Source organism: Pelophylax lessonae, assembly GCF_965119305.1.
Source record: "Pelophylax lessonae genome assembly, chromosome: 1".
Taxonomy (NCBI): Eukaryota; Metazoa; Chordata; class Amphibia; order Anura; family Ranidae; genus Pelophylax; species Pelophylax lessonae.
In genome coordinates, this window is record NC_138768.1 from 782249448 (window position 1) to 782274433 (window position 24986).

General features: G+C 43.8%; 1 protein-coding gene across 1 annotated transcript in view; it reads left to right on the forward strand.

Annotated features, from left to right (window-relative positions):
• Positions 1-24986, forward strand: part of FAM184B (family with sequence similarity 184 member B) — a 180170-nt gene that overhangs the window by 143818 nt on the left and 11366 nt on the right. Inside the window, exons 9-11 of the mRNA XM_082273160.1 lie at positions 2131-2303; positions 10352-10495; positions 16531-16645. Of these exons, the coding sequence (XP_082129286.1) occupies positions 2131-2303; positions 10352-10495; positions 16531-16645 (432 nt within the window). The remainder of the gene's footprint in view (positions 1-2130; positions 2304-10351; positions 10496-16530; positions 16646-24986) is intronic.

The following is a 24986-nucleotide window of genomic DNA, read 5'->3' on the forward strand; positions in this document are numbered from 1 at the left end:
GGGATGATCATTCCTCCACACATCCACCAATCCTGTGGAGTGCAATAATCTAGCCAATTTAACCCCCAGACGCGGGGCATGTTTCAGAGAGGCACGCAAGGCGTCCGACCTATCCATGACCTGGTCCAAGGGGACATTACTGTCACCCCCAAACACTACATGTCCCATCGCACGCGGCATCACCACGCTCAGCATTTCCTGGAAGAATTGAATTTGCCCCACGTTCGGAGCATAGTAGGAGACAAAGGTTACGTCGTGCTCATTTATCCTGCCCTGGACCATTAGGTACCTTCCCTCCCTGTCTCTGATCACCTCTTTAGGTGTGAACGGGACCCTCTTGGCTATACAGACCGCCACCCCCCGTTTCTTATCTTCGCTATTGGACATGTAACAGATGGGAAATTTGGCGCTAAGTTTTTTGGGTGCTGAAGTGCGAGGGAAGTGGGTCTCCTGTAATAGGAGGACATCGATTCCCTGTTTATGGTAGAACTGAAAAGCCTTTGTTCGCTTCACCGGTGCGTTAAGGCCCTGGACATTATGTGTCAGAATTTTAAAGTTACTTGGCAAGGGGTTCGTCATTGTGGTTCGGTAGGTTGTACTCGCCTGAATGTCATGATGGATGAGCCGCCTCTCCTCCCCACCTCCGGGAACGAGCCATCGGGGCCCGGATGTCGAGTAGTCGCCATGTCAGAAGGGAAAAAGAAAAGGGGGTTAGAAGAAAGACAGTAAAGTAAAAAAAAGAACACAAAAGAACAAAAGGTCCCCCGCCTTCCCCCCCACCGCCCATATGGCGGGAGGGGGGGGGGCGTAGGGTATGCTAGTAGTACCAACAATTTACACAGTGTAAGCTGGTTGTGGGGTCCAGCACCCCATGTATATTCGCGAGGTTGTTCACTGCACATAGCAGCGAGCAAGGTCGCGGAAAGTGGCATGCGGAAGCAACCCGACTCGCTTCAATCCATGCCATAGAACCATGTCACTGTAAGAGGAAAAACATAGTGAAACCATAACTTCCCAAATCTCCAGTTAAACTAATGGGAGTCCCGTAGATCCCCTGACAACCCCCCGCCACCGACCAACCACAGCATGGCCGACCGGCAGCCAGAGGGAAATTAAAAAAAAAAAAAAAAAACCCCAACATTCCCATCCCAACAGGTACTGCAACCCTATATTCCCCGTGGTGGGGAGGCAACAGCATCCGTGTCTCAACAGCAGAGTCCAGAGACCCCTGAAATGCGATCAACAAGAGACAGCATAATAAACCTAGAGCGGCTGTCATAAACAAAAAGAACCCTCGAGTTCTGGAATCCAAGTTCTCAGCGAAGGCTTGCATCAAAAAAAAAAAAAAAAAATTTTCCCCTTCTTTTTGTCTTTTCTAGGTGTAGTGGTAGCCGGCAGACCAGCACAGTCTACAGGTAGAGTTCAGTCAAAAAACAAAATGTAAAATAAAGAAGAAGGCATGAACGAACAGAGCAGTTTGGCCCCTCGTCAAAAAAAGAAGTAGAATGAAGTGGAGCCATGTCAATTTTAAGGGTCTTTAGTTCCCTACTAGGCCCCCAACCTGAGGATTGGCTAAAGGCACCTAAATTTTCAAGGCAACCCCTCCTAGCTTCTGCTCACTATTTTCCAGATCATTCTCCAACATTCTAGGAACAGGGGAGAGATTCCAGGGTGAGTCATCCAGCCTCTAATAACCCTGACCCAGATTCAGTGACTAATGTTTATCCCTGGGTCGGACTATAGTTTGCCTACTTTCACTTCTAGTAGCACACACTAGAGGGTGCTACATGAGCATTCAGCCAGTGTTTGACCTTTTTATTGCCAGTGTGGCTTAGCTGTTACTGGTCAATTATCAAGATACTATATATGGGTACATCCAGTCATTTTATTTGATGAAAAAGTAAAGCCAAGTACGAATTTAGAAATTAATTTAGAAATATTCTTATTTTTAGAGTAACTTTCATATTTGTTTTTCCACGAGTAACTTTATGGAAGTTACTGTATTATTCACAATGCGATAAAGACTAATTGCAGGAAGGCAAATACAATAAGGAAATATGACATGAACACAGCCTGTTCGAGAAGTCTTTTTATTATTAATATTCTTACTATTTATGTTCATGTTCTTAGGATAATAGCACTCATGATTTAAAAAAGCAAAACACTCCATTGGATGGATATCAAACAGAGATGTCCCGGCTAGAAGAAGAAAATTCAGTTTTACGGGATTCTGTGGAACTACTAAGCAAAGAGATTTCCAAATCCCAACAAGAGGCATTGGGAGTGAAAGAAAAGCAAAACAGGTATTGGGATTGTACATATACTGTAGTAGATGATGTAGGAACTACGGAAAACATTAACACATTGTATTGCAGCTGTAGACCGACTCAGCATAAACTTCCCCTACACTATGCCATACATCTCAACAAGGAGGACATGTGTATTACATGTTATGTTTCTTAAATGTACATTAATTTGCAAATATACAATATATTATCAAAAGTATTGGAACGCCTGCCTTTACATGCACATGAACTTTAATGGCATCCCAGTCTTAGTCCGTAGGTTTCAATATTGAGTTGGCCCACCCTTTGTAGGCCAGTCAAGTTCCTCCACCCCAAACTCGCTCATTTATGTCTTTATGGACCTTTGCTTTGTGCACTGGTGTGCAGTCATGTTGGAACAGGAAGGGGCCATCCCCAAACTGATAAAAGCAAAAAGTGACCAGCGCTATGGAGTGTGCGGTGAAGCGTGAATGGCTATCAGGTGTAAGCGGCCAACAACCAAACCCCAAGGGGTCAAGATATAGGTAAAGTGCAAGAAAGGGTTGAAAACGGCGCTACCTTAGTGCAATAAATATTAAGGTGCAATCAAATGCAATCAACTCATAAATAAAGGGGTGTAACCCATAAAACCATAAAGGAGGTAAAATAAATAAATATATACTGTGTATTTGGGTAGATTCAAATGGAACCGATTAAATCTCCTAATATGTGGTAGGTTCAACCAAAAAGTGCTGAAGTGCAATAAATAAAATGAATGACATAGACAAGTGAATTTATTTTAGTGATAAATAAATAAATACAGTGCAGAAGTAGAATAAATTGTGTGTTCGATAATAATTCTGGCTCTGTTACTTGTGTGAGTATAACATGCCAATAAAGAACATTTAGTGATAAAAGTGGTGAAAAAAACCAGGGGAAAAAAATCCCTTAAGGTAAGATGGCAGCTGCAGTCACCTGTGTGACCACTAGGTGCCGCGCTGTATATACAACCTGCAGCATATAGAAGTCAGGCCAATGTGTGTCTCCGAGGGTCCCCCTCCACGGTCAACAAGGCACCAGTTGGCGTGTTTCCATATGGAAAAAGAAAGAGGGGAGCCCCATGAAGTATTGGATCAACAATAGCTAGAAAATACGTAGCATCCACTCACTGTGAGAGCTGCCTCGGATCAGTAGCGAACGCCGGGAAGCTTCTGCGTTCCACGGCGGTGGAGTCCTGAAACCGGAAGTGACGCTATGACGCAATGGACCCGCCCTACGCGTTTCGTCAGAGGACGTCTGCTGGAGAGGCCGCTCCAGCAGACGTCCTCTGACGAAATGCGTAGGGCGGGTCCATTGCGTCATAGCGTCACTTCCGGTTTCAGGACTCCACCGCCGTGGAACGCAGAAGCTTCCTGGCGTTCGCTACTGATCCGAGGCAGCTCTCACAGTGAGTGGATGCTACGTATTTTCTAGCTATTGTTGATCCAATACTTCATGGGGCTCCCCTCTTTCTTTTTCCATATGGAAACACGCCAACTGGTGCCTTGTTGACCGTGGAGGGGGACCCCGCGACACACACATTGGCCTGACTTCTATATGCTGCAGGTTGTATATACAGCGCGACACCTAGTGGTCACACAGGTGACTGCAGCTGCCATCTTACCTTAAGGGATTTTTTTCCCCTGGTTTTTTTCACCACTTTTATCACTAAATGTTCTTTATTGGCATGTTATACTCACACAAGTAACAGAGCCAGGATTATTATCTAACACACGATTTATTCTACTTCTGCACTGTATTTATTTATTTATCACTAAAATACAGTGGGTACGGAAAGTATTCAGACCCCCTTAAATTTTTCACTCTTTGTTATATTGCAGCCATTTGCTAAAATCATTTAGGTTCATTCTTCTTCCTCATGAATGTACACATAGCACCCCATACTGACAGAAAAACACAGAATTGTTGACATTGTTGCAGATTTATTAAAAAAGAAAAACTGAAATATCACATGGTCTTAAGTATTCAGACCCTTTGCTCAGTATTTAGTAGAAGCCCCCTTTTGATCTAATACAGCCAGGAGTCTTTTTGGGAAAGATGCAACAAGTCTTTCACACCTGGATTTGGGGATCCTCTGCCATTCCTCCTTGCAGATCCTCTCCAGTTCTGTCAGGTTGGATGGTAAACGTTGGTGGACAGCCATTTTTAGGTCTCTCCAGAGATGCTCAATTGGGTTTAAGTCAGGGCTCTGGCTGGGCCATTCAAGAACAGTCACGGAGTTGTTGTGAAGCCACTCCTTCGTTATTTTAGCTGTGTGCTTAGGGTCATCGTCTTGTTGGAAGGTAAACCTTCGGCCCAGTCTGAGGTCCAGAGCACTCTGGAGAAGGTTTTTGTCCAGGATATCCCTGTACTTGGCCGCATTCATCTTTCCCTCGATTGCAACCAGTCGTCCTGTCCCTGCAGCTGAAAAACACCCCCACAGCATGATGCTGCCACCACCATGCTTCACTGTTGGGACTGTATTGGACAGGTGATGAGCAGTGCCTGGTTTTCTCCACACATACCGCTTAGAATAAGGCCAAAAAGTTCTATTTTGGTCTCATCAGACCAGAGAATCTTATTTCTCACCATCTTGGAGTCCTTCAGGTGTTTTTTAGCAAACTCCATGCGGGCTTTCATGTGTCTTACACTGAGGAGAGGCTTCCGTCAGGCCACTCTGCCATAAAGCCCCGACTGGTGGAGGGCTGCAGTGATGGTTGACTTCTACAACTTTCTCCCATCTCCTGACTGCATCTCTGGAGCTCAGCCACAGTGATCTTTGGGTTCTTCTTTACCTCTCTCACCAAGGCTCTTCTCCCCCGATAGCTCAGTTTGCCCGGACGGCCAGCTCTAGGAAGGATTCTGATCGTCCCAAACGTCTTCCATTTGAGGATTATGGAGGCCACTGTGCTCTTAGGAACCTTAAGTGCAGCAGAAATCTTTTTGTAACCTTGGCCAGATCTGTGCCTTGCCACAATTCTGTCTCTGAGCTCTTCAGGCAGTTCCTTTGACCTCATGATTCTCATTTGCTCTGACATGCATTGTGATCTGGAAGGTCTTATATAGACAGGTGTGTGGCTTTCCTAATCAAGTCCAATCAGTATAATCAAACACAGCTGGACTCAAATGAAGGTGTAGAACCATCTCAAGGATGATCAGAAGAAATGGAAAGCACCTGAGTTAAATATATGAGTGTCACAGCAAAGGGTCTGAATACTTAGGACCATGTGATATTTCAGTTTTTCTTTTTTAATAAATCTGCAACAATGTCAACAATTCTGTGTTTTTCTGTCAGTATGGGGTGCTATGTGTACATTCATGAGGAAGAAGAATGAACCTAAATGATTTTAGCAAATGGCTGCAATATAACAAAGAGTGAAAAATTTAAGGGGGTCTGAATACTTTCCGTACCCACTGTAAATTCACTTGACTATGTCATTAATTTTATTTATTGCACTTCAGCACTTTTTGGTTGAACCTACCACATATTAGGAGATTTAATCGGTTCCATTTGAATCTACCCAAATACACAGTATATATTTATTTATTTTACCATCCCCAAACTGTCCCCACAAAGTTGGGAGCATGAAATTGTCCAAAATGTCTTGGTATGCTGACGCCTTAAGAGTTCCCTTCAGTGGAACTAAGGGGCCAAGCCCAACCCCTGAAAAACAACCCCACACCATAATCCTCCCTCCACCAAATGATTTAGACCAGTGCACAAAGCAAGGTCCCAATAATTGTATATTGATTGGTTTGTGCAAAAGTTATTGCATCTTACTTTTTTTTTACTAGTAATGGCGGCGATCTGCTATTTTTAGCAGGACTATGCGATGGACAAATCGTACACCTACCCAACACTTTTGACACTTTTGAAGGAACCAGTGACAATACTACAGTAATCAGTGCTAAAAATATGCACTGTTACTTTACTAATGACACTGGCAGGGAAGGGGCGAACACCAGGGGCGATCAAAGGGTTAAATGTGTCCCTAGGAGATGCTTTCTAACTGTGTGGGAGATGGACTCACTAGATGAATATAGAGATCTGTGTTCCTAAATAGCAGAAATACAGGATCCCTGTGTTCATCTGTGACAGAACGGCGGTCTGCCTTGTTTACTGACGTTCTATCCCTATGGGGAGCGATCGCGGGTGCCCGGTGGACATCATGCCCACCGGACTGATGATTTGCTCCGCCTCTGGCCAATCAGCACGCGCTCCCCCACTGGCTATTGCACAAAATGATGGTTCAGGTACGTCCTTTTGTGCAACAGAGCTGACCTGCCGCAGTATATGTACTGCTGGCGGTCGGCAAGTGGTTAAGGATATCCAAAATGAGACACCTGGTATTTTCCTCTATATGCTGAAGTTAAATACTGTATTAGAAGGTATTTTGGATTGTGGATGTACTGTAACCTTCTATCTCCTAATCCTAAAAAGGTATCATGTTTACCTACGTGAAACGCACGCATACACACATGCACACTTACACTATATTACCAAAAGTATTGGGATGTCTGCCTTTACACACACATGAACTTTAATGACATCACAGCCTTATGGGCCATACACACTATAAGATTTTCTGAAGACTTTTTCCTTTAGATTTACCAAAACCATATAATATGAGGTCAAACCTAAACACTTTCAATTTGTATGCAATCTGACAGGCCCTTGCACTACATAGAAAAGGTAAATCTGAAGGAAAAAGTCTTCAGAAAATCTTATAGTGTGTATGGCCCTTTAGTCTGTAGGGTTCAATATTGAGTTGGCCCACCCTTTAACAGCTTCAACTCTTCTGGGAAGGCTAAAGAGGTAAAGTGTGACTCAATACGCACCCATGGGAAGTACGATCCCTTGAGAGACAATTGTAGAAATCGAAGTAAGGTTTGGGACTTTTAATGTACTTTCTTTGGGTTAATAACCATTGATAGAAAGAAAAGCAAAGGTCCAACATCAAAGCATACAGGACAAACTGGATCAGCAGGCGCGTTTCACCCCATGTGCTTAATCATTGCAATGATTAAGCACATGGTGTGAAACGCGGCTGCTGATCCAGTTTGTCCTGTATGCTTTGATGTTGGACCTTTGATTTTGCAATAAACCATTTTCATACTACTGGAAGTGTCATTTTTCTTTCTACACATGGAATTTCAAGGTTGCGGACCTTCGGCGAGCACCAAGTAATTTAGGATTACTACAGCCTACCCTGGATCCTTTGTTCAGCTGACAGCCTTTGAGCGGTGATTTGTGTCTCTTTCCTGCCCTCTTAATAACCATTGAGCCAACACGTTATATAAAATTATTTGTACATAACTTTATTTAGAACATTATGCAATTTTTAAAATAAAGGGGTTTGTTCCAAAAAAATAAACAGGGTGATGTAATCCTAGATTTAAGATCTGGATTTGTGTATCTTTTAGCCAACGCATTTTGCAGGCTGACCTGCTTCGTCAGGGCCTCGGATCCTGTCAAATACTGTAACAGCCTGTACAAGATATGATAATCAATGTTTCATGAAGCAAAATCACAAATTAATTTCACTACACACAGCATCATGTTTTATCGGAAAAAAATATACATACAGTATATATTCTACATTTATTGTGACATTCCACATAGCGAAGCGAATGATAATTCATGGTATAAATCATTATATTTAAAAAGGTTGTAAGATGGGGACAGTTAGCTCTAGTGGTAGATGCGTTTTTCAAGGCATTCACATCAGTGAGCACTTTGGTTTTAGGGCATGGCAGCCCATTTTAATTAAAAGTCATAAGGAAAGTCCATAATATATAGGGTTTTCCACACAGGGGTTCTTCTCCAGTTAATATAGGATGAACAGAAAATGCTAACCCACCTTGCTAACCCACCTTGCTCTTAAGCTCTCACTCAGTTTTTCAGTTGCAGTACCTCTGCTCTTTATGCTGGTCCCCAGACCATACATTCTCAGAAGCTGACAGCTTCACTCTGGCCTGAGTCCTCAAGCTGTCACCTGTCTCTTGCAGACACACACATGCTCTGGCTGCCACCTGCAGCCTCTGACTCCTAGAGACCTCCTGTCTTTCTTTGGTGGAGCCATCTCCAACTGGGAGCCCTGAGGTATTCCTTCACCTCCATTATAAGGGCTGTGTGCACCTGAACACACACCCTGCTGGTCATTCACCAAACATGGACACAGAGTTGGGGATTCCATTCCACCCAAGTCACTATGAAATCTTCAAACTACAGAGCCCCATCCAGGTATACCAACACCTGGAGAAAGCTGCAAAAGCAGTTTTCTCCACTGCACAGCTATGCTCTGTAGTCCTGCATGGAGCCAATGTGCACACTCTGTGTCCTTTAAATTACCACTTTCACCGTGACAGAGTCTCGAGCTGTCACAAGGTAAATATCGTAACATTACCTGTATAGTAATACATCAGAGAGGGGTGGCAAGTAGCCTGGGGAGCCTGTGGGGAATGTCCCCAAAACCCCAAAAAGAAACACGCACATAGCAGCAAGGATGATACCATATATCTGGATGTTGGAAATATATACTTTAGTGTTACAGTGCACCGCAAGGGGCATAGAGAGAAAAAAAATATATATATATATAGATAAATAAATAAAAATAGAGAGTAACAAAGAAAATAAAGAAGTGGGAATGGAGTGTGGGGAAGGAAGGGATAGAGAAAAAGAAAACAAGGAGGGAAACAAGGGGGAGAGGGAATGAGGGAAAGGGGTGAGGGAGGGAGAGAGAAGGGAGGGGGGGGAGAGGAAGAAAGAGAGAGAAAGAAAGAGGAAACTGGGGTAAGAGGAAAAGAAAAAAGGAGGAGGAGAGAGGGGAAAAGAGAAAAATGGGGTGAGAGGAAGAGTACAGGTGACAGATACCAGAGAGTGGGCATTAAAGTGCTCACCGCTAGTGCATTCCACCTCCAGATAATCCATCAAGCCAAAGGACGCCACGGCTGAGTGTTGTGTGGACCTCTCCAAGGAGAGGATCCAGCCAGTGGTAGAGGGTGGGATTGTCGTGCGGCCTTTGGAAAAATTGCTGTCCCTGGGCTGCATCATCGTCATGGATACTGTGTGCTTCACAGTAGCACATCACGGAAGCAATGCAAAAAAAAAGCTGTGTCACTTCCGGTTACAGCGTGTGCGTTCCAGAATCCGGGACGTTCGAGTTATGGGATGCGGAAGAAGCAAAAACTACCCCAGAGCGAACCAATGAAGGTGTCCCCTGTCCCATAATAAGCTGGAGAGACACGGCCAGGCAAATACCACCTATCAATGAACAAAGAGATTAAGATAGCATTGCACACACAAGTATGCAGTACATGCTTTGTGCACTGGTGCGTAGTCATGTTGGAACAAACTGTTCCCACACAGTTGGGAGCATTAAATTGTCCAAAATGTCTTGGTATGCTGACGCTTTAAGAGTTTCCTTCACTGGAACTAAGGGGCCAACCCCAACTCCTGAAAAACAACCCCACACCATAATCCCCCTCCACCAAATGATTTAGACCAGTGCACAAAGCAAAGTCCATAAAGACATGGATGAGTGAGTTTGGGGTGAAGGAACTTGACTGGCCTAGAGAGGCCTGACCTCGACCCGATAGAACACCTTTGGGATGAATTAAAGCAGAGACTGTGAGCCAGGCCTTCACATCCACATCAGTGCCTGACCTCACAGTTGCACTTCTGGAAGAATGGTCAAACATTCCCATATAAACACTCCTAAACCTTGTGGACAGCCTTCCCAGAAGAGTTGAAGCGGTTATAGCTGCAAAGAGTGGGCCAACTCAATATTGAACCCTACGTACTAAGACTGGGATGCCATTATAGTTTATGTGCGTGTAAAGGCAATACTTTTGGTAATATAAGTATCTTTCTACAGGACTTTAGATTCTGCCCTCTTGTGGACATCACGTGATTTAACACTGCAAAAATATTCCAAGTGATAATGTATGTGTTACCTGCTGCAGAACTGTTCTATTTTTTTCACAGAATTGTATCAGCTAAATGTGCCTCAAAATGTTTTTTTAACAATTTTTCATTTCATGGAAAGAAATCAAGAAGAACTTAAAATGAAACAAAGAATTGAACTGGAATCATTAAGACAAAGTCACCAGCAGGAGATCCAGTCCATAGTGTCCAAATTTAGCAGCGCTCAGACTTTCCTTCAGGCAAAGATTGTTACCTTAGAAGCTGAGTAAGTTCATGCAAACCTACAGTATGACATACTAAGACTGGAGATGTGATGATTTTTTATTCTACCAGATCTGTTTGTTAAAAAATAGAATAAAATGTATATGTGACATTTGGCTTACTAGTATCACTAAACTGAAAAGCAGCAGAATGTCCTGGAGACATCTCCTACCCTTGTCCTTTGTAGACAGATAATTGCTTCCCTAAGGGAGTCAGATACACTGCTGGTTTACTGCATTGATTGACAAGCCGTGTGAGAAGAGGGATCCTGAACTACAAGCAAGCAGTGGAAATTCCTTTTTACCATGTACAACTTTTATTAGACATATAATATTAGGATCATCATTCTCATTGCATGAATACTACAATACTCCAAAAATTAAAGCTAGCGATACATGGCTTGAATTTCACCCAATTCATCCAGATGCTGTGAATGTCTAAATACAATAGCCGGCCATAGAGATACCTATATCTGCATTGGACAGTATGGAAGGTAGATTGGATTAATTCTGTCTTCTTTAGCCCAGGAGGAAATCCATAAGTGTAATGCCCACTTTAGAGCATGATGTAGGATGTATTTCCTGAAACATAGCAGGTGGGAATTTAGAAGTGTGCGATATATACAGTATATCATTTTTATTAAGGTGTTTTTAGAGTTGTAGTAGTAGTTTTTGTAAAATACATTTTAAATTTCACTGTGACTGGAAAATAGCTGAAAAGAAATTACATATTCCTTAGGCCATTTCAGAGAAGTGTTCTGCCCCTAGCTCGTACATCAATAAAGCCTATCCAAAACTAATAATCAATTATTTAGTGAACATCTATGGTTAAAGTATTTCCTCCGTGGGCGGACCTGAACCTCCTCCTCTCGGGACCCCCGCCGGTGCTTCTGGCTCCTCCCTTCGGACAGTGCTCTCATAGAAATCCGCTTTCTAGGGGGGCACTCATGCAGGCTCACTCTCAAGCCCCACTTTTTGTCTGTAAAGGGACAGAGCACAGAACTTGTCCTGCCTCTGCCATGTCGTCACTGGCTTTGATTGATAGCCAGGGCCGGTGCAAGGGTTTTCATCTACACAGGCGAAGCTGCATTTTGCTACGGGCGCACTGTGACAGAAGTGAGCAGCGTGACAGGTCAGGGGCACTGTGACAGGAGTGAGCAGCGTGACAGGTGGGGCAGTGTAACAGCCACCTGGTCACACACTAACATTGCTTAGGCGGTTTGCACTGTGTATTCCTCCAGAGCCAGGAATCTGCTGTGGCAGAGATATTTGTAGGCTACTGGGTGGAAGCGGCCTTGGGGCAGGAAGGGACTCTTACCTTACCCAGCAGGAGCAGTCTAAGTGCATGAAGTTGGAGCTAGAGTCAGTGGGTGGAGCTGGGAGGCAGAGCGGATGGAGGAGCTGGGCACAGATGAGGTTTCCTCCTGCTGTGTGCAGCTGCAAAGCGCGTCATCAGTTGCCAGGAAGCCGGTGGTCCTAGCAAACAATGGCTACTAGTTTCATGTCACATCTACCTTCTTTATGGTGATCTGTCCCCTCCTGTGACGAGAACTGATTGCTGCTGAGGCTTGGGCTCTTCAGGGGCGCCACTTACCTAGGGGACGGAAGACGGTTATTTTAATTTTCCCAGCCCACTATTCTGGCGCCCTAAGGCAGCTGCCTAAGCCGCCTTATGCTTGCTCTGGCCCTGTTTATAGCAGCGGGAGCCTCAGCAAAATCAGTGAAACCTGGAAGTGAGGGGAGAGAAGAGCTGCAGACATGCACATTGCTGGATCAAATGAGGCCTCAGGTAGGTAAAAGAGTAGGGGGGATTTTAGTTCATAAAATCCCAATTTTTTATGATAGTGCTCCCTAATCTTCATGGATCCTGGGTTGCTCTGCCAGTTATGCAAACATAAATACGGATATTTTTAATGTTTTTTTAATATGTTTTGCAGTTGATTAGCAATGTTTAAGTCAATAGGTTTACTGTATTGTGAGCATTTATTTCCTAAGACGTATTTAAATGTGGTTTATCTGTCAATATAATAGTGAGCATACAGTCAGGTCCATAAATATTGGGACATCAACACAATTCTAATCTTTTTGGCTCTATACACCATCACAATGGATTTGAAATGAAACAAACAAGATGTGCCTCCCACTTTTTAAGGGACCAAAAGTAATGGGACAATCATAAATCAAACTTTCACTTTTTAATACTTGGTTGCAAATCCTTTGCAGTCAATTACAGCCTGAAGTCTGGAACGCACAGACATCACCAGACGCTGGGTTTCATCCCTGGTGATGCTCTGCCTGGCCTCTACTGCAACTGCCTTCAGTTCCTGCTTGTTCTTGGGGCATTTTCCCTTCAGTTTTGTCTTCAGCAAGTGAAATGCATGCTCAATCGGATTCAGGTCAGGAGATTGACTTGGCCATTGCTTAACATACCACTTCTTTCCCTTACATAGTTACATAGTTGCATAGTAGGTGAGGTTGAATAAAGACAATAGTCCATCCAGTTCAAACTGTGTAGGTGTGTGTGGCTGTAATCATCTCACATAGCCCTGAATGTTCTGATCCTTGAGATGTACGTCTAAGAGTCTTTTGAGAGCCACCATACTTCCCGCAGAAACCACCTCTTGTGGTAGAGAATTCCACAATCTTGTAGCCCTAACAGTAAAGAACCCGCCATGTTGCCTGAGGTTAAAACGCTTCTCCTCTAATCGCATTGTATGCCCTCGAGTCCTCATGCAATCCCTTCGACTGAACAGCTTATTTTCTAAGCTGAGATCCCCATTGAGATATTTAAAAATTGCTATCATGTCCCCCCTCAGGCGTCTCTTCTCCAGGGAGAATAAATCAAGCGATTGCAGACACTCTTCATAATTAAGGTCCTCCAATCCCCTAATTAGTTTAGTTGCCCTTCTCTGGACTCTCTCCAGCTCCAACACATCCCTCCTGAGGACCGGCGACCAGAACTGGACAGAATACTCCAGATGCGGTCGGACCAGAGTTTTATAAAGTGGAAGGATTATAGACTTATCTCTGGAAAACATACCTTTCTTTATGCATGCTAATATTCTGCCGACTTTGGCAGCTGCCGCTTGACATTGCATGCTATTGCCTAGTCTATCATCAACCAAGACTCCCAGATCTTTCTCCATTTTTGATACCCCCAAGGGTACACCACATCCACTGGTCTGCCCCTATCTAGCTCACAGCTCACCTCCTCGTAGAATGTTAGGAGATTGGTTTGACAAGAACGCCCATTTGTAAACCCGTGCTGGTTACTGCTGATGATGTTGTTGTCTTTAGCAAACTCTACGATATAGTCTCTTATCATCCCCTCCAAAAGTTTACATATTATTGATGTCAAACTGACAGGCCTATAATTTCCCGGGATATGCCTCTGACCCTTTTTGAATATCGGAATCACGTTTGCTTTCCTCCAATCACCTGGTACAACTCCTGTCCTAATACTGTCAGGAAAGGTCAGGAACAAAGGTCTAGATATAACCTTACTGAGTTCCCTGAGTACTCTCGGATGTACGCCATCTGGGCCTGGTGATTTGTTTGTGTTAAGTTTATCCTTAAAAACATTATTTGGTTGCTTTCGCAGTATGCTTCGGGTCATTGTCCACCTGCACTGTGAAGCGCCGTCCAATGAGTTCTGAAGCATGTGGCTGAATATGAGCAGATAATATTGCCCAAAACACTTCTGAAACACTTCTGAATACATCCTGCTGCTTTTGCCAGCAGTCATATCATCAATAAATACAAGAGAACCAGTTCCATGCCCACGCCATGACACTATCACCACCATGCTTCACTGATGAGGTGGTATGCTTTGGATCATGAGCAGTTCCTTTCCTTCTCCATACTCTTCTCTTCCCATCACTCTGGTACAAGCTGATCTTGGTCTCTTGATCTGTCCATAGGATGTTGTTCCGGAATTGTGAAGGCTTTTTTAGATGTTGTTTGGCAAACTCTAATCTGGCCTTCCTGTTTATGATGGTTTACATCTTGTGGTGAACCCTCTGTATTCACTCTGGTGAAGTCTTCTCTTGATTGTTTACTTTGACACACATACACCTACCGCCTGGACAGTGTTCTTGATCTGGCCAACTGTTGTGAAGGGTGTTTTCTTCGCCAGGGAAAGAATACTTCGGTCATCCACCACAGTTGTTTTCCGTGGTCTTCTGGGTCTTTTGGTGTTGCTGAGCTCACCGGTGCGTTATTTCATTTTAAGGATGTTCCAAATAGTTGATTTGGCCACACAATGTTTTTGCTATCTCTCTGATGGGGTTGTTTTGTTTTTTCAGCCTAATGATGGCTTGCTTCACTGATAGTGACAGCTCTTTGGATCTCATATTGAGAGCTGACAGCAACAGATTCCAAATGCAAATGGCACACTTGAAATTAACTCTGGACCTTTTATCTGCTCCTATAAATGGGATAATGAGGGAATAACACACACCTGGCCATGGAACAGCTGAGCAACCAATTGTCCCATTACTTTTGGTCCCTTAAAAAGTGTGAGGCACATATACAAACTGTTGTAATTCCTACACCGTTCCCCTGATTTGGATGTAAATACCCTCAAAGTAAAGCTTAACCACTTAAGCCCCGGAGGATTTGGCTGCTAAAGGACCAGGGGTTTTTTTGCGATTTTTTACTGCGTGACTTTAACGGACAATTGCGCGGTCGTGCGACGCTGTACCTAAACGAATTTGACGTCCTTTTTTTCCCACAAACAGAGCTTTCTTTTGGTGGTATTTGATCACCTGTGCGATTTTTTGATCACGCGCTATAAACAAAAAAAGAGCGTAAATTTTGCAAAAATAACAATATTTTTCACATTTTTTTATATGAAATTCCCCAAAAAAAAAGTAAAAATCAAAATTTTTTAACATTTTTCGGCCAATTTGTTTTATGCTACCTATGTTTGGTAAAAAAAATCGCAAAAAGCGTATTTTGATTGGTTTGCGCAAAAGTTATCGCGTTTACTAACAAAGAGAAAGATTTTTGTCATTTTTGGTGTTTTTTTTTTTAACGCATAATTGCGCGCGATCTGCGATTTTTTTTTCGGTACTGCGACATTGCGGCGGACAGATCGGACCCTTGACTGACATTTTTGACACTTTTGGGGTTACCAGTGACATTACTGCAGTAATCAGTGCTATACATATGCACTGTTACTGCAAAAATGACACTGGCAGGGAAGGGGTTAACTTTATTGGACAGGGAGGGGTTAAGTGTGTCCTAGGGGCGTGCTTTCTACTGTGTAGGGACATGGCTATTGGTGTAAAAGCAAAGATCAACCGTTCTACATAGTAGAACGGTCAGATCTTCACTTTTACACAGGGAGAACTGACAGGCAGCTTGTTTACACAAGCTGCTCTGTCTTTCTCCCTTCACAGGAGCGATCGTAGTGTGGCCGGCGGACATCGAGTCCGCCGGTCACACGCACTGACTTGCCTGTGAACGAGCCGCGGCGGGCGCGCGCCTCGGCGGGCGCGCGCCCGCCCGCGATAGGCTCGCAAGTCAGTGACAGGCGAGTGACGTACCGATACGTCACTCTGCCTGGCCGGGGCTGACCGCCGCAGTATATAGTCGTGCGGCGGTCGGCAACCGGTTAAAGTCTGAAGTTAAAGCACATCTTGTTTGTTTCATTTCAAACCCAATGTGGTGGTGTATAGAGCCAAAAAGATTAGAATTGTGTTGATGTCCCAATATTTATGGACCTGACTGTACAAATAAATGAAAAATATGGTAGCACCCACGATTGGAATAATGTGTTATAGCCGTTCTTTTTTTTTTTTTTTTTCAAAGATGCTGACAGTTGTGCACTGTTTACAGATACATTTTGGGTTAACTTTTGAAGGTAGAATTAGAATCCTAATTTTTAAATAAAAAAGGAATGGAAATAATTTATTTTTAGGCATCAGGTTTGTGCATTTGAGATTTCTGGATTGCTGCAAGATAAAGACATATCTGTAGCTGATCTATGGGATTCTTTAGTCAGACTTCAAACTGTTTTCTCCTTTTATGTACACAGGCTGAAGGAGATGGAAGATAAGGCAAAGAAGCAGCATCGGATGGAAGAACTGCAGCTTATAAACAGCTTGCAGGATAAACTGGCTGATAAAGATCAAATTATTAAACACCTGCTGGTAAGATTACCAAAGTACAAACCACAAAGTACAGTTGTGGGGGGGAGGGGCAGTTGATTTTACTGCTTTGTGTAAGGATTGGGAACTCCAACCGAGATAATCTTTTATAATTTCTAAATGTATGCATCAGGTGTTTCCCTACCCAATTTTGAGATACAGCAGATGAACCTGCAATGAAGGTAGTACTTTTCTTATAGAAGCTTGTTTCTGTTGCCTTAATCTAGGCCTGCCACGGTTCCAGTCTGAGAAGATGGGATTTTAGTGGTTTACTGACCTTACTGACTGGTCTTAAAGCAGACTTAAAATGAAAAATGAAAGTGTTACTAAACCCAGGACCCTGCATTCAGTATATCTGGTCTCCCACAGTACACAGACCATGAAAATGCAATTATTTTAGTAAATATAAACTGCTTTTCTTATCAGCAGTATATAGCAGTCTTGTGACTTCTGTCAGTGTCTGCTTAAAGCTTGCAGGAAGAGTTTTCATTCTACTCTGACTGTCCTATGAGGTTGCAGGACCCCTGACCCTCTGTCCAAACAGTGCTTATTGGCCTGTGCTGATCACATGCACCCTCCTAAAAAAAAAAAAAAAAAACTCTTTAGCAATACACACCAAACTGAGCATGTAGAGAGTGATTCTAAAGGCTCTGTCTTATCAGGAGATGGATTGGGGACAGTGGAATCAGAGAAGACAGGATCAAACAGCCTTTTTACACAATGCAGAGGATTAACCCCTTAGGTTCCACAGTTTAATAAGCATTACTGCAGCTTTACTGCATATACAGATTGATTTTACTGTCGTGGGTTTAGTAACGCTTTGAGTTTAGGTCCTCTACTCCCCCACAATGTTTTCATAAAACAGTCAAAGTCCTAGCTGCTTTTTTTTTTTTTGGAGCAGTCCAGAATGGATTTTAAAAAACTTATCCGGGGCAGATAGTCATTTATTTTGCCAAACATGGAGATGTTTCAGGAAATTAGTGTCTGGTTAAAAAAATACATCCATTTCATGCTGTTATGCATACATTAAAAAAAAATTACAAATATTGTTATTTAAAGTGTAAATATCTGAATTTGACTTGATATCAGCCTCCTGTAATCCTCTGCATAGTAGCACTCAGACTGTGAGAGAGAGGGGCCACAATAATCAGGGCTTTATTACTGCTTCTTCATTATGCAGCCAAAGGTAGGTAGGTGGTATTTCTTAAATGAAGTCTAGTCTGCAGGCCTGGGGGAAATGTGGAGCAAGACCAGGCTGAGCTCTCTGGCAGTGGTATTTGATTTCCAAAATGGGCTAAACACAATTCCAAACCCTTTTGCAGGTTGAACAATTCATATATATAGTACTGTGCAAAAGTCTTAGGCAGGTGTGAAAAAAATGCTGCAAATTAAGAATGCCTTCAGATTTAAATTTTCTATGTAGTGCAGGGGCCTGCCAGATTGCATACAAATTGAAAGTGTTTAGGTTTGACCTCATATTATATGGTTTTGGTAAGTCTAAAGGAAAAAGTCTTCAGAAAATCTTATACCGTAGTGTGTATGGCCCATTCGTTCATTAACCTTCTGTCAACACTAGGTGGCAGTAAAAACTACATTAAAGAAGCTGCTCTGTTCTGCTGTGTAATGGAGACCTTGTTCCTAAACTAAACTGTCTGGAATGTGATAAGAAGGATGTACGTTTAACACATATTTGTCAAGAAAGACAATGTGTAAATGCATTTCCAAAGAGTGGATTACTTTTATTAGTATAGCAACCGACCAGAAATAGACTTTGCACTACAACATGAATAAAAATGATTGAGAGGCCAAGGCATTCATATCTATAGATATCAGTGTAGGAAATAAAAAGGGGTTCTGTTATAACTTTAGATTTTTATGACTTCATCTAAAACTATGCTTTTTCCAGAGAGATTTCCATGTAATAGGGGGGTAGGAAGAGAGTCCAAATCTCAGTTTAGACTAAATCAATTTGGAGCTTACACATGCTTCTCTTCACTTGTGAAGGACAGGGCATCGTGGGAACAGAGGGAAGGTGAATATAAGCAGCCAAGGGTCAGTAAGTTAACCTTGCCAATAAAAGAAAGATTCATTTACAGAGGGAAAAAAATTGAATTACTTTTCGTGTTATATCAGTTAGGAATAATATAGCACCCTACAGGTAGGTGCTAGGTAAAATATAGTGGGCTTTGTCTGCCTAACAGCAGAGCCATGTTTTCTTTTGTGCAGGTAGTTTGTCATGGCTGCCAAGTGTGTCTGCTGAGAGGGGAGTCTCTTCACTGGCCCTGTGAGAGGCTTCTCATTGGGCGGTGAAGAAGACCCAATCAGGGGACACATCCAGGCTTGTAACTACCCCAGGAGGCAGATTGTGCTGCAAAGGATTCTGGGAGTGGGTATAAGTTTGGGGGTGGCACATGACACAATGTCTTTGGCGGGAGCAGAGTCCCAGGAAGGAGAGTGCAGCTGTCTCTCCTCCAGTCTAAGGAAGGTGGATGTCTCGGGGTGTCGCCTGAGTGTCAAGAGCGTTCTAAGTGAGCTGAGGGGATCCGGTGTGCCGAGAGCCTGCGGAGAGAGAGAGGGGTCCAGTCCCAGGAAAGCCTACACAGGTCCTGAGTTAGAGGGGACCACTCCGGAAGAGGTTCTGGGATCCAGTGCCAGCTAGTTGGAAAGGTGGTACCTAGATTGAGGGCCCTGAAGCTGAAGAGGGGGTACATGTCAGTGGACCCTGAAGAGTTCAAGTTAAAGGGGGCACCTGCGGTTGGGCCCTGAATTGTACAGAGTGTGTCAGTTGCAAGTACAGCTTTACAGCGTTCTACTTCATACTACCTCAAGCTAGTCAAAGCGGGGGACAGTATTCAGTGATTTTTACAGCACAACAGTGTCAGCAGTTCTACAGTTCTCAGTCCTGGATATTCTGGACTAATAGTCGAGGATTCAGCACTTCTGTGTTATAAAGGATATTTACAGTGTTAGAGAGCATTGGCTGGCACCGGCTGGCATCAAGGAAACACCAATGGGCATTTTTCAGGAGTAAAGTCCCACATGTAATTAGTTCAAGCCTCAAGGAGTATTCCACTCATTCCCTTCTCCCATCCCCTTTAAATCAAATAAAAACCACAAACAAAGATGCCGGAGTTGTCGCTGCTTCAGTTGTCACACCCAGGGTCACAGCTCATATGGGCTGAAGAGATTACCGTTACTAATGGCAGACCCACATCAGGCCACAGGCTTGGAAACCTTGCTACAATAATAATGCTTAGACTAGAATACTGGTTTTCATATCTTATTCTTGAATGGTAAAGCGCAAAGTCTGCAATATTCACCTCCCCACCCGTGAACTCCATCACTGGCGCAGTCATTTCCACCCAGGCTTTTTTTTAGGTTTAAACCAAAGAAAAAATGTGCTAAGAGCCCAAAAGGGAAATAGTTGAAAGCAACTAGCACAATAACCTAATACAGGCTATACATAAATTTGAAATCAGCAGTGCAGCGCTTAAAAAAGACATATAAAACACTATGTGCAAATGATTAACTATACATATATACTGTACATAATGCAGAAAGGTCATGCACATAAATAATAATTGTGGACATATGAGTGCATAGATATAAACCAAAGACAATTGTTAATAAAAGTCCCAGGTGAAGAACCAAAAATGGTTAAGGTAAACTTTTCAGTATATGATAGAAGAGAAAGTGGAATGTGGATCCCAAAAAGGCCTCAAAACTTCTCAACACTAGGACCACCATGCAAACCACCAGTGTGTGAAGAGTGGGGACTTACCAGATTCCAATAACTAAGGAAAGGTCAAACAGTGCTTGTTTAATGCTCCACAGAGCCTCCAATCTGCTTCTGGGGGTCAGTTCAGTATGCAGTGAAGCTTAATGCAGGAATAATACCATAAAGCGAGAAAAAAGCACCCTCAATAGTGTAAATCTGTAAGTAAAGCAATATTTTTTTCAATATTTTATGTTAAGACAACTCACAAAAAAAAAAAAAAAAAAACAGAGATCAATGACAAACTTGTCAAAACATATTGATTAGAAAATTATAACATTTGGAAAACAAGTGAAGTCATGAGCAGCACACAGGTCATTAATAGAATGTTCCGGGAAACCCGGCATTAAAGAGTCTCTGCACCCCGTGAGATTTATTTTTTATACGGTGGATACCAGCATGAATGAAGCATAGAGAAAATAAAAAAAGAGAAGACAAAAGGAAGAGGAGTGAGGAAAAAACAGGGAAAGGGGAGAGAGAGAAAGTAAAAAAAAAAAAAAAAGAATTAAAAAAAAAGGGGGGGGGATGTGAGGTGGGGTAAAACCGCCACCCCAATATATCCAGGAAACCTCAGTACAATCTCCAAATAAGGATAAATGAATTCAGCAAGTCTTTAAATTTCTTCAGCAAATTCGAATAGAATGACTTTTTGAGGAATTTATAGTAAAGCAATATTTAATAAGGGTAAATGCACTTACAATGGGTAGAAGTAGTATAAACAATTTGAAACACATGTATGGTCAATTTCCCAAAAGCAAGATGGCCACGGCTGGTTGGTGCATGTGTGGTAACATGTGTTCCACCTTAACAATTTTTGGTTCTTTATCTGGGACTTTTATTTTCAATTATTTTGGTTGATATCCATGCCCTTATATGTTGACAATTATTATTTACTGTCACAATCTTTCTGCATTATATACAGCATACAGTATATGTATTGTTAATCATTTGCACATAGCTCTTTCAGGTTTAGCTTCTTTGGCCATCTTGATTGGCTGACTTAACAATTGTGCATGCACATGATAGTTAATTCATCCCACCACCAAGGCATTCAATGTATGTACATTTGAAAAAAGTTTGTGAACAGGAAGGTATGACGACTTTATTGCAAAAGAGTCACAGTCAGTGGAGTTCATAAAGAGTGATGTGGACCTCCTTAGCACAACAAGTGTTGGTACGGGTGATAGATTCATGCAACTGTCAGCTGTTTGTTGCTGTATTCAGTCAACAGAACTCTACATCCCTAACCCTGCTTACACGATATCACCACATCAGTGGAGTTCAGTGTTATTCAATTGCAGTATACTCCAGGCCTGACAGAGGCTGCGTATGAAAGGGCAGTGTCAGGACAGGAAAAAGTGTGGGTTACTAGTAGAGGGAGCTGTTTTTAATGCGCGGCTTGTGACATCATTCTCCAAATGTGACAATGGTCATATTTAGGTAGCAGTGTCAGCAGCACCCCCACTCCTTCATTTTCTTTCAGTTGTTGGCCTGGGAATCTCACAGCCAGTAGCTGAAAAGGGCCAGTAATGGGTGTTCAATTGTTATAATACTGGCAGCTGCTGACTTCATAGCAACCAGGGAACCTTGTGCAGGAAGCTATCACATTCATGATAGCTTCCCCGAACCAAATACCTTTCTTAGAGCACTACCATCTCTCTGTTTGCTAACTACGAGTTGTTCCTAATAACTGCCAGTTTGATTATCTGTAAACTAGCGGTAGCAGGATTTACCTAAATCTAAAATATAGCAAAACTGTGAAATATTCCTTAGGCGCATGCCACTTTAAAGGGGCCATATTGCTAAAAAAGTATTGAAGCTTCTATACTGAATTCCCCCCCCCCCCCGTATATCTTTTTTGTAATAAAAAGCCTTTTTTCATATCTACAGTCTGTAAGTATTAGAAACATATAATAGTTGTGCTGGCTCCAGGGATGACTTTAGGCACTAACCTAACACTGTTAGCTTATCATTGATAAAGTGGTAGACCGGTATTTACCCAGTGCTGTTTATAAATGGCACTACATAAAGCTCCACCAGACAGCCATTGCGCCATCATTCACAGACACAGTGTACAGAGCCAACTCGAGTGGCTCTGTACATTGTAATTGCTGTGATTTGTCATAGAGAGACTACCTCCCTTATCCAGCACATTCCATTCTCCCAATGTATGTGATCTGTACAATAACCCTTTTATCTTCTCCTCCCTCCGTGTGTGACCTGCGTGCGCTTTATCTAGTGCATAATTGCTAAGGCCCATGTTTTATCCCCCTCATTACCAGTATCTGTTGTAACGCTGAGCGCTCTGGTCCCTGCTTCTGGACTGGAGCGCTCGCGGCGTTCCTTCCAGATCCACTCACCTGTGCCCGCTCAGGCTCCTTCCTCCGCTCCCCGCTCTCGTGGTTCCCGGTGCGTGCGCCCCTGCACCATAGGGCGCACGCGCCGGTTGTTTGAAATTTAAGGGGCCTGTGCACCAGTAATTGGTGCCTGGTCCAAACCTCCCTTCCTGTTTCCTGTTTCCTGTGACCTGTTTCCTGTTTCCTGTGACCTATTTCCTGTTTCCTGTTTCCTGTGACCTGTTTCCTGTTTCCTGTGACTTGTTTCCTGTTTCCTATATAAACCCACTCCCCCTTCCTGTCCTTGCCAGATCTTGTTGCCTTAGTGCCTTGAGAAAGCGATTTGTGTTTGCCTTGCCTGTGTATCTGACCTTCTGCCATTGACCTCTGACTTTGAACCTTTGCCGCCTGCCCTGACCTTCTGCTACGTCTGAACTTGCCTTTGCCTTGTCCTATTGTACCATGCCTGTCTCAGCTGCTAGTGAGGTTGAGCCATTACCGGGGGACACAACCTGGTTGCTACCGCCGCAGCAAGTCCATCCTGCCTTGCGGCGGGCTCTGGTGAAAACCGGTAGTAACTTAGAACCGGTCCTCTAGTACGGTCCACGCCAATCCCTCACTGACACAGAGGACTCCACCCTGACAGTAGATCCGGCCATGGATCCCGCTGATGTGCCGCTGCCTAGTCTCGCTGACCTCACTACTGTGGTTGCCCAGCAGTCCCAGCAGATTGCCCAACAAGGACAACAACTGACGCAGTTGACCGCCATGATTCAACAGCTTCTGCCGTCACAGCCAGCTTCTGCATCTCCTCCTCCCCGAGCTGCCACTGCTACCGCTAGAGTCCGCTTATCTCTCCCGGACAAGTTTGATGGAGACTCTAAGATGTGCCGGGGATTCTTGTCCCAATGTTCCCTGCACCTAGAGATGTTGTCATACCAGTTTCCCACAGAACGGTCTAAGGTGGCGTTCATGGTCAGTTTATTATCTGGGAAGGCCTTGGCCTGGGCCACACCGCTTTGGGACCGCAACGATCCTGCCACTAACTCTGTCCAGTCCTTTGTTTCTGAAATCCGCAGTGTCTTCGAGGAATCTGCCCGTGCCTCGTCCGCGGAAACAGCCTTGCTGAACCTCGTCCAAGGAGACTCTACAGTGGGCGAATATGCTATACAATTTCGCACTCTGGCCTCCGAATTGGCCTGGAACAACGAGGCTCTCTGCGCGACCTTTAAAAAGGGTTTATCCAGCCATATCAAGGATTGTCTGGCCGCACGAGAAATACCTGCCTCCCTGACTGAACTTATCCACTTGGCTACTCGCATAGATATGCGCTACATTGAAAGGCGTCAAATGCTCCGCCAGGAAAAAGATCTTGTTCGCATCAGGCGATACCCACGCCTGGCTCCTCTCTTCCAGCACCCTTTGCAGTCTGCTACCGTGCCTTCCACCGAGGAGGCCATGCAAGTGGATCGGTCTCGCCTGACCCAACAAGAGAGGTCTCGCCGGAGGAACGAGAACTTATGTCTATATTGTGCGAGCTCTGAACACTTCTTAAAGGACTGTCCTCTTCATCCTCAGTGTCCGGGAAACGCTCGCACCTAGTGAACGTGGGAGAGGTGTCACTGGGTGTAAATTCTTCCTCTCCACGCCTGATCGTTCCAGTACGAATTTCTCCAGCCACTAAAGTCTTCTTCTCTGCGTTGGCCTTCTTGGACTCTGGTTCTGCAGGAAACTTCATTAAAGCCTCCTTCATCAACCGGTTTAACATCCCTGTTATCCGTCTCATCAAGCCCTTCTTTATTTCCACAGTTAACGGAGAGAATCTGAACTGCACCGTGCGTTACCACACAGAACCCGTGCTCATGACCATAGGGGTTCTCCACCAAGAGACGATTGAATTTTTTGTTCTGCCTAACTGCACTTCTGACATCCTTCTTGGCTTGCCTTGGCTCCAGCGCCACGCTCCTACCCTCGACTGAACCTCTGGGGACATTAAATCATGGGGCCCTACCTGCCACACTCGTTGCCTCAAGTCGGTACCCACCAGACAAATCTCCTCTCCTTTGCTCGGCCTTCCTAAAGCCTATCAAGACTTTGCTGACGTATTCTGCAAAAAACAGGCAGAGGTCTTACCACCACATAGACCCTTCGACTGCCCCATTGACTTACTTCCTGGTACCACACCACCTCGTGGCAGGATTTACCCTCTCTCCGCTCCTGAAACCAAGGCCAT